We start from the raw sequence: 10,862 nt of genomic DNA on the forward strand, positions 1-10,862 counted from the left end.
AGTTAACCTCACCCCCAGTTGAGCTATCACACATGCCGTGATCCATTTCTTGTATTATTCCAGACTCCATTTGGGTTTTGGAAATGTAATAAATTGTGTTCCACCCTCTACACACTCTGGGTAACTGCTGTCAGGACTGCATGTTCCCTACTGACAATGTTGGACCATGATTTTCTGTCTTTTTCCTCGAAATCTCTATGACTGCACCGCGTTAGCAATGACAAACCCCCAGCAATGTTGATGGAGGTTCAGTATCTCTAGATAAAGGGCATGTACTTCGGGACAAATTGCGACTGCTGATTGGTCAGTTACTGAAAGAAACCCTTAGAATAGTTGACAGGTGGCATCATGTCAGCTGCTTTGTCTAGAGGAGAGAGAGGCATAAACACAATAAGACTGAGCAAGGCGTATGGAGGGGGGTAGCTCAGTCAATGCCCCCCTCCAGAATTGTGTCACTGGTAAACAGACCAAATGTCTGATCAATTTCTGTGTGTAAGAAAATGTAATTAGAATTTGTATTTTTATGGAAAGAAGAAACAGAACAAAAAGTTATTGTCAGCAAAGGCTTCAAAAACTGTATAATCTGAGAGTAGGACAAAGTGTCAGAGTATGGAAAGGTGGTCAGCATGTTCCCTTTCACAGCCTGAACTTTTAGCATCATAACTTTAAAGATAGCTTATGATAACTTAAGCCACTTTATCTATAAGCTTTATCACAAAGGAAGGTGTAAAGCTGCGATTTTAAAGTAGACAGTTTGTCTTCCTCAAGGACTAAAACTATGAGCTGTTTAAAGGACACAAAGCAGATAGATGAAAGCATTTTACCTCTATTCTTTTTTTTAGGAACCACAGGTAAGTGAGAAGTACTCCGTTGGGAACATATTGATCGATCAGACTAATGATGTATGGTAAAGCTTGATTATTAACATGCAGGAAGGAAACTTTAAAATTATACTGTGGATTTGTCAGGGAGCCAATGAAATGAATCTAAAATTAGCGAAATCTTTTCTTATCAAAACTCTTGCAGCAGCATTTAGGATAGGTTCAAGGTTTTTAAGAAACATTTTAGGATTCTTCATAATAAACAATAGTCCAGCTTTGAAGTAACAAATATTTGAAGTAGACATTACTCTGGGCTTAGTCTACAATTATTTTTCTATAACTAGAAAACATTATGATTGTGTCACTTATAAAAACGCAGATTGCCTCTCTTGGCCTGCCCCCAAGTTTTGAATCCCTGGTTTAGATCAAATGTCGCTGTTTAAACACTAACTTGTGTGTTAAACTTTGTGGTTGAAATGGGACAAAATATAGTAGAGTTACTTCCATATTCACTTTCTAAGATTTTAGATTTGGACAGAACATGGAGATCCCTAAAAAAAGATCTTTCAACACAGTTGTTAGAGGTAAATAAGGACAAGAACTTGTTGACCTAAGATGGCCATAAAACTTTTTCTATGGACAAACCAGGACTTGGAGAGAATTTGACAAAATCCTTCTGCATCTGCGGCCTTGGTAAATCAATGGCATCCAGATATTCCAAGGATTTACCAAAACGTTTTGCTTGGAAAACTGTGGAGTAGTGAACAAGAGACCAGAAACTACAGAGAGTGCGAGTGGGAGGTGAGAGAGAGCTCCGTCCAGTGCAGCCAAGGCAAAAATTTATGGTCAGGAAGAGCGATGAATGTGTAATTTACGGTGTATGCTTTGCCATTTTCCCTGCCTTCCCTTTGGGTAATGAGAAACGGCTGTTTTGTTGCGGGCCCAATACGTGGTACACCCCCTCCCATCTGGCCATGACACACCATTAGTTTTTATTTCTGTCTCTGCTTTTACGACCCCCTGCCCAGGCGCCAGCATTTGGCCGGTGATCCCGAGCATCCTATCACACCATCTGAGCTCTTCCACCTCCCAAGATGAATGTTTGTACCCAAACTTTACCAAGACAAGGCTTTTTTTTGTTTGTATTATGCTGATGAGACAGAAGGTCCAGGAGGATTTTAGTTGCATTCTTTGCTGATTTGATAAAATTCTGATTAACACTTCAGCTTAAAAATATCTGAATTATAAAATCTTTATGCATTTGTCATTTGTTTTCAGTCTGTGAAATTAAAAGAAATGTATTGTTTGATACTGTGGAACTAATCCACTTTTAAATTAGGTTTTGACAATCTTGTGCATTAGTTATCAGGGAACTTAAAAACGAAGTCTTGTGTCTTAAGGTAATTAAAAAAAGAATAAAACTTTGCAGGGCAGAAACAAAAAACAGCAAGACAAAGAGTTAAACCAGCCGTAGTTTTGTCAAATGATCCGTCATTAAAATGTAAAAGCAAAATCAAAATGGAAATCCACTCAGAGGTGCACAGATTAATTGGTCCTGATTTCCGTAATTTTGGCAGCTCAACTGATGTGAAACTGATCTTGTCCTCCAATCTTTTAACCTCCTCAAGGGTCTCAAAATCAGCCACGTTTCTATTTTGATCTCCCATGAGAGACGGCTGACTGACAGACTCAAAGCATCTTTGCAATCTGTTCAAATTGAATTGATTGACAGTTCATTGCCTTCCTCTGAATGTTCAAATGTTTTAAAAACAATGAACGTATTAAGAAAAACTCCTCTATCAGCTATGGCTTGTACTCAAGGAACTTGCTATTTCTAAAAAGAATAATCACAAGGCAAATGCACAAATTACAAGCACATCTAGTGTACGACTGATGCATCACCAGCGTCATCTGTATTTTATTCAGGCTTTCACAGAAAAAAAGCTATACATAATGATACTAATACTGGTAAACACATCTTGACATATTACATATCTCAATCCATAGTATCAAAGAATGAATAAAGTACCATGTAGCATCTTCAGATATTTACTGAAAGACCAAAAGCATTCCGTGTATGCGATGTAGTCAGTTTTCGAAAACGTAAAATGCTGTGATTGTTCTGAAATATGAGCAGTAGGAAAACATTACAGTTGTGCAAAATCATCAGACCATGTTACATTCTGGTTATTGACAGGGCTTATTTGACGGCTAGTGTAATGGCAAGTGTGGTTCTTATATATTAATGTGCGTCTATATGTCCTTCCATTTATTTTCCAGACTTAGTTCCTTCAGTCTATGAGACGAGTAATAAGACAAACTGTATGTCCAAACGTTGACTACTCATGTTCACACAGCAAAGATCCGTCGAACACTTAAATCCGTGCAGATATGCATATAAACTACGCAATCACGAATACTTCAGGTAGATTTAAATGCACACAAATGCACTTGTACACAAATGCTACTTAGTATCATGCAAATATTAATTCTTGTGCAGATATTCTTTTATTCAGATAAAATATTTCACTTAAAACAGTCAGAAAGCAATGATATTGTATTTTTGCTTAGAAGCCACAGAAGGTTATGGATATGAAGGATATGATTGGTTATTCTTGGTTTTGAACCAGATGCCTTCAAATGTGCTCACCAATGACTTTTGATCCTCAGCAGCCATGATTCATTTCCAGTGACTTTGTTTTGTTTCAACTCCCTACAGAAAATAACGGTGCTGTTCATTGTCTCCACATCATGCGCTGTGACGTTTGAGGAACTCCATCAGACACCTCTCCAAAAATACAAAAACAAACGAAATACAGATTGTGATTACAATCAGGCTGGAAATTATACATTTTGTCTGCCTAAACAGACTTTAGAAAATCTTCATGAAGAATCAACCTTCCTGCTTAATGCTGCACTTTGAAAAGAAAGACCTGTCCAAGAGTTTTAGTACAATCAGTTTATGACACAGACCAAACCAAACCACAATTTGCAATGTGGCTTCGCTATCCAACTGTGATTTCAAATGGAAACCAGCAAGGCTGTCCGAATAACACAAGATCCGCAGGATTTTTTTTTTTTTTTTTCCAAAAGCTTCAGAAAACCTTTTTGTTGAAGCAGTCCTCCAGTTCTCATTGCATCTTCTACAATGCAGCATAGCAGCAGTAACTTTTTCCCTCTGCACTCATGTCTTTGTGTTTTCTGGTGCTGCTGGGCAAGGCACCGTCTCAGTTTTTCTCCTGTCCTCACCCAGCAGGCTTCAGAGTTTAGGTGACGGCGCTGGTTGTGACGGTGGAAGCCGTGGTGGTCCTGCTCTGGCCTTTTCTCCGCTTCCCCCCTCCACCTCCTCCTTTGCCTTCTCGTCCTCTCCCTCGTGCATTTTCTCTCCTGTTTGTGTCATCCTGTCTGTTGCTCTTATTCTTTTTGTCTGAAATGACAATATACAGACAAAATGATTGATCACTCTGCTTTCCAACAGGAATCTTAAAAGGCAATTATCATCACCTTGTGTTTTGTGGAGAAACTGCTGTCAAAAGAGCAACATGAATTGCTGAATGAATCTAATAACTAATAACGGATGCATCAATATGGCCGCTTGATCTTGAACGTCTAGATAAGCCTATTAAAATGTCAGGATTTTGTTAAAAAAAAACAAATAAGACCAACATAATTTCAAATCTATTTTAAACCTTAATATGACATCATGCACAATTTAAATAAAAAAGAAAATAAAAAAAGACAACAAAATGGATGCAGAAGTGTACAAACCCTTTAACCAATGCTTTGTTGAGGCACCTTTTGATTCAGTTTCAGCTTTGAAGAATTTTTATTTGGTCAACATCCTACATCTTGACTTTGCAACAATTGGTTAATATGTCTCATCAAAGGTTGCAGGATCCATTAGTAAAGTTACGTTTTGAGAATATATCTTGTCCACAGCTTCTTCGATCCTAAGCGCACACCTGAGAGTTCAAAACTGACTAGTATTTAGAACTGTTCTGAGTTCCCTCACTTTTAAGAGAAAAAGATACACCCATAGCATAATCCTGTCTCTATGGCAAATAGGGCTTTTTTGCTGATATGGGGGGGAGAAGTCTTCAAGTAGTTTGGTTTCATAAGCCCATGATAGATTCTTCCACAAGACCTTGAAAGATTTTAGACATGACAAAAACCTTTAAAAAGTGCTTATGTCTTTCAGCCCTCTTCAGTTTAGACATTTAGATAAAACGTGAGACCAATATCACACGAAGAACACAGGACTACTCAGAAATTGCCGCTCTGTTAGGGTTGGAGACTCCCTAACCGATATCTGTCTGTGCCTCTTGATTTACCTTTTTGTATAATTAGATAATTTAAATTCTTTATCATCTTCTGTCCATCTATAGCTTTAGTTAAATGGTGCAAGAAAGCCTTCAAGGAGAGCTGAAAGTTTAGTCAGATGCATTGGTGTTTACATCAGTGTTTACTACCGAAGGCTGACTGCTGGACTTGAATCAAAAAGTGATTCAACAGAGTTAACATTCACATTTATGCCACCAGGTTATTGCAGATTGTTTTTTTTTGTTTTTTTTATTTCTCAGTCTGACAGACCTTTTTGTTCTTCAGTTGGGTAATATAATGTGTTGCACTTTAAAGACGGAAACATTCTGTAATTGTTTGTCCCAGGTTTGGTCAATTTGGAGATGAATTTTCATTAACAATTAAGAAAAATATCCAAATGACAGAATGCAGCACCACAAAAAAGTTGCAAAAGTATGTAATAGATGTGCAAGGCCAATATACAGTAGGTCACTCTATTACAACATCCATAGACTGATACTTGAAATCTGTACCTATATATTTAGGAAAATTTTCCTCAATCAGTTAATATAGTACATATTGGCAGTGGCAGTTTTAGTTTATTTTGGGTTTCCTAGAGCGTAACACCTGCGGAGGTCAAAAAAGTATAAGTTTTGGGGGAATTTTGGGACACCAGCTGCATGACATAAGAACTTATTGTGACTTATTGTGTCATATGAACTGTCAAGAACAGTTTGAAAGGACTTGCCAGAGGAAAATAGTTTTTGTAAGCCAGAAATGAAACGGCTCTAAATGAATATGCGGAGGAAATACTAAAGATTATGATCCAACTCAATACCACAACAATTACGTTTGCTTCTATGTTTTAATGGTCTGGATGAATTACTCACATTCTCAGGAAATAAACACCAGCAACATTTCTGGAATAATGTTTGGAATGGGAGCTACTGTAGAATCAGTTGCTAAAGCAACACTTACTACAGTAATTATCTGCCTAAATCTTAGAAAAGACATGATATGCTTTGTTGGATTGTTCAATTACTGTAAATGTTTAAGTCCTCCCTCAGAAGCGGTCTCTCCTACATTTTTAGATTAGTGCAATTGAATCTTGTGAAAAAATATATATATATTAGATGGCTCCAAATATTGTGTCATTTCTAACCAGGGACCTGTTTATTTGTAATTAAAATAAGAACCTATTTCTTAGATTAACAGCTTATTTGCAGCAGCGACCATCTCCACAACTGAGCTCCACTACTGTACAATCTCACTCCTGCAGGAAGAAAGCCAACTCCGAATGCTGTATATTTGCCGACAGTCACAGAAAATTAAAACTATCATCTCTTTAACATCAACAAGCCAGAACTTTTATAGCAACGGATCAACATTAGCAGTGAACTCAAAGCCCAGCTGTCCTGTAGCACATGGGACCGATCTGGCAGTGGTCTCTTGGTCTGTTTAATTTAAATTTCAACAGCTACTCACTCCTCTGTCCCACTTGACACACTCTCAAACCGTGCACGCCCTACTCTCTGCTTTAGCTCTTGTACACACCTGTCACAGATTTTAAGGGCATAATCACAGCCTAAATAACAGACTTCCCACACTGTAGTTAATTTTCAGACACCATCAGTTCAGAAGTGGGATGAGCTGACCATTTTAAAGGTTTACAAGAGCACTATGGATAGTGAAGTAGCAATTTTCTGTTTTACAAATCACTTAAAATCACTTAATGAGACAAATGTCAAGGGCCTAGCGAAGGCCAGTGACAACTTCAATAGTAGCTACAAAGTGGAAAACAGACATTAATGTCTAACAGTCACTGAATCAAATTTGATTGTTCCTGAGTCCTGAGTGCTAAAAAACACCACAAAATCTACAAGCACATCTAAAAAATTTTAATAAAAAAATGAAAATATATGTATATACATGCTGATTATTTTTTGTCACTTGTTTCACAAAGTGAAACTCCTATGTGTTTTTGGTTCATTGCACACAGTGGGAAAATATCACTGAATGCATATATTGTGACATTGACTTTCTGAAATGAGGGACAAAAAATATTAACTTTTTTAGCATTTAATAGCAAATCAATAGTTTTTTTGTTCTCAAATACTAAATTGGAGACTTCAGTTATTTACTTTGAACCTTTAATAATAAAAAAATAATCTTGTGAAATGATGCATATGCTTCTATTTCCAGGTGTATAAAAATTAGCTTTGGTATATTCTCTGCCTTGTAAAGGAGATATGTCATCATTCTATTTGGCTGGGTTTTATTTACAGATGTTTCTGTCCCATATTTTTGTAGATTTTCAATGAACCAGAAAAAATCTGATTCTCTGAATCAGAGAAAATCTACATAAAATATGTAAAATATGTAAATAAAATATGTAAAATACATTCTTTATTTTTTTTTTATATGTACGATTTTGTAAAGTAAACAAATGCTTATATGTAAAAAAATATAATAAAATATTATAAAATTTTTATTTATTTACAACAGTAAAAAAAATTAATTATTTATATCTCTTACACAGAAAACAGAATCAGCTTAATGGCAAAGTGAGCATTCAAATATTGGTCACAAAATCTAACCTGTATTTCTGCCACTGACCCAGAAAAACATCGTTGTTGGCATATTTACAACTAAAACCTAGAAGAATCTGAGCCATGCTAATTTTCTGGCTACAATTGATTTGTTAAAAATAAACACAGCTAAACACTCATTTGGTGAACTGACTGACATTTAGCAAGATTCCATAAAGAATGTGAATCATTAGTGTCTTTAATTTCATTAATGTTGCATCCATAAACTGAGCTTTTGTGCTCATTATTTTAACAATCCCTTAAAACTAAGCATGAACAGCTGAAATTAAACATGATGAGCAAGAGCGGAGCATGTTTGAAGAGTCCTCGAAAATATTTCAAAAACACTAGCAGACGCACTCACTGTGTAAGGACTTAATTAGGTCTCTAACAAATCGCTGATGGAGCCGAGAGACGGGGACTCCATCAGTTTATGACAGCTCTGATTGCACCTTCTCTCCATCCAAGCTAAACAGTTTTGCTTGACAAATGCAATAACACATGCAGCAAATCCTTTCGCGTGAGACTTTTTTTTTCTTCGTTGAGCTTCAGGAAACAGTGGGGTGGGGGACGGAAATCACAGCCAAATCAACACAAAGCGTGAGATCTGCAGGCCACTAAATCACTAATGTTATACAAGATCTGCCCCCTGTGTTTTATATAGCCCGCCTGCCAGCCAGCTCCCACAGATGAATCCACAGCTGCGCTCTTTTACCCACATGAACTTGTTCATTGGAGTCACAGTGCCATCACCCATGAATTATCCAGCCGATAAAAATCATTCCCGTGCATTTTAGTAGAAGTTTAGCAAGATGAGGCTAAGGGAAAAAAAAAGGCTTCTAAACTTTAACAGTTGGTTGTTACGTAATCCGTAAGGCTTCTAGGATTTTATATGCATCATAAGAAACCTCTTCTATCATTCTTATTTTCTTAATTATAAAATAGCTTTGCATAAAGCTTAGAAAGAGTTTGCAATTTTTCACCGCTAAGTATTCTTTCGAACTCAAAGCCGAAGGTTTTTCCTAGAAGAGGTGGCAAGAGTGAATTTGCTTCGTGTGTTTGATACCGTGTAGTCAAAAGGCAAGGCAAGGCAAGGCAAGTTTATTTATATAGCACTTTAAAACAGTACCACTGACCAAAGTGCTGTACAATCACAAAAGTCAGTGAATAGCCAGCTCTTCGATGAACAACTACAATCCTTCATCCGAGCAGATCTGTACGGGACACTGTCAGATCATGTTCTGTTGTTTAGATCCAGAACCCGAGAGGAACTTTCCAAGTTTAGAGAATGGTAACATAATATGCAAGCCCTCCCCATGTTTACTCACATACAGTGTATCGGGGCAGGCCATCTGTTACATGTTGAAACATCTGTACTGCTGCCAGCGCTGTGCAAATGTTGTTAGCCAACGTTGCTGCTGTGGCCGAAATCCCCTAAGCGTGCCACCGTCCAATAAAGACTTTAAATACTCCCTATTTAAAGTTCCGCTTGCCCTTGTAACTAACTTTACTGTTCTAGCCTTTGTGAAAATTGGTGCATTATGTAAAAGAAACTGACATGTGGGGGCATTTAGAGAGAAGGTGATTTGCTAATAACTTCAAATTAATGTTAATCCTATTGCAATTGAAGAGATCTAATCCAATGAAATTAAATAAGTAGGTGCAGCAGCTACTAAAGTGCAGCAAACAAGTATTTGACTTTTTTCTGTTTTTGCTTTTAGTGTCACACTTTCTTCTTTTTCAAATCTTCAAAAAAGATTAAAAAAAAAAAACATTTTGACAGGAGAAACCCCGAGGAATGCAAAAACTGTTCCACAAATGAGCTCAACATTTTTCCGAAAGCTGCTTTCAAATTCAGTGGACCGACTACTGATACGATCAATATGTAACTTACATAGCACCCTCAGTGAGACCATGAAGTGACTTAAACTCTCAAAAAGCAACTCTTCATATCCTAATCTAAAGAAATGTAAGAACAAACAAGAAACAAGAACATTCATCAGTAATTCATAAGAATTGCAAGGCTTTTTTTCTGGCTCTGAGACTATAGTGAGACACATGAGTAGTAGTGAATCCTAGGAATGACTGGCCTACTATTTCTCCTAAAATCACATTAAATGTTGGTAGTCCAACAGAAAGAACAACACTGGACACATTTGAAACCCTTGGCAAAACCCACTACTGTTCAAAAAGAACACAAAGATCTTCTCACATTTTCTCAAGAAATAAAACAAACCCATCTTGACCACCTTTAGGGAAATATTCAGTAGACTTATAAGACACTATGTGTCATCAAAATGTGACCTTAAGATCCAACATACGTGGCAGCAGGTGGGACGATCTGAAGAACATAAGTCTTTCAGTGGGAATTCATTAATGGCCTAGTCAAGTCTGAACCTAAATCCAGGTGTGATAGCTGCTTCTCATACAAACAAACTGCATTTTCTTGAACTTTATATGCAGAGTTGTTATTTGATGGCCTCAGCAGTTAAAGTATACTAAACTGTGAGAATGACTGTTAACCTGCTGGAGAGCAAGCGGTTGTGTGCAGCCATGAAAGCCTCTCGCTTCAGTGGTCTTCAGAAACAAACAGCCCTTTCTCTAGTTTTTCAGATCCCCGTCCAGCTCAGCAGTGCGTAATGTCCACCCTTCATCTGCTCAACTGGTGGATTGAGTTTATTGTTTATACGTGCTAAGCTCAGGAGATTCTGTAACCTTCTTTGTCTTCTGCCAAACCAAGCCCGACCAACATGCTGCGAGTCAAAAATACACTTGTGAATGTGCTAACCTTTTAAAAAAGTGAGCAATGTTCCTTAATAAATGACTTTATTAAGGAACATTTTTGACTTTCATTTGCTCATATGTTCAAGGGGAAAAAAAACTCATTTGTGAATCAGCTTTTTTAATTGTGTCTTTTACCTCTAGGACAAGGCGTCTTGGTCACAACACACTTCCTCCTTTCTGTCTCTGGAGCACAGGTCTGTGAGGGCACATAAGCAGGGGAGGTGTCCACACTGTGAATCTGGGGAAGGGGTGAACGAACCCGGGTTTGTGAGCCCTTCTTAAATCCACATGTCTTGTTCTTCTTCATGCAGGAACTCCATTGGCTCCACTCTCCTAGTTCACACTCTGAAGCATGATGACCTGGGACAAA

At 37.5% G+C, this 10,862-nt stretch overlaps 1 protein-coding gene across 1 annotated transcript in view; it reads right to left on the bottom strand.

Annotated features, from left to right (window-relative positions):
- Positions 1-2,699: 2,699 nt before the first annotated feature.
- The window catches only part of rspo1 (R-spondin 1), a 9,573-nt gene continuing 1,410 nt past the window's right edge, over positions 2,700-10,862 (bottom strand). Inside the window, exons 2-3 of the mRNA XM_016673910.1 lie at positions 10,628-10,852; positions 2,700-4,248 (exon numbers count right to left, since the gene is read on the bottom strand). Of these exons, the coding sequence (XP_016529396.1) occupies positions 4,088-4,248; positions 10,628-10,852 (386 nt within the window). The 3' untranslated portion in view covers positions 2,700-4,087. The remainder of the gene's footprint in view (positions 4,249-10,627; positions 10,853-10,862) is intronic.

This window comes from Poecilia formosa, unplaced genomic scaffold, assembly GCF_000485575.1.
Source record: "Poecilia formosa unplaced genomic scaffold, Poecilia_formosa-5.1.2 Scaffold85, whole genome shotgun sequence".
In the NCBI taxonomy this organism is placed as follows: domain Eukaryota; kingdom Metazoa; phylum Chordata; class Actinopteri; order Cyprinodontiformes; family Poeciliidae; genus Poecilia; species Poecilia formosa.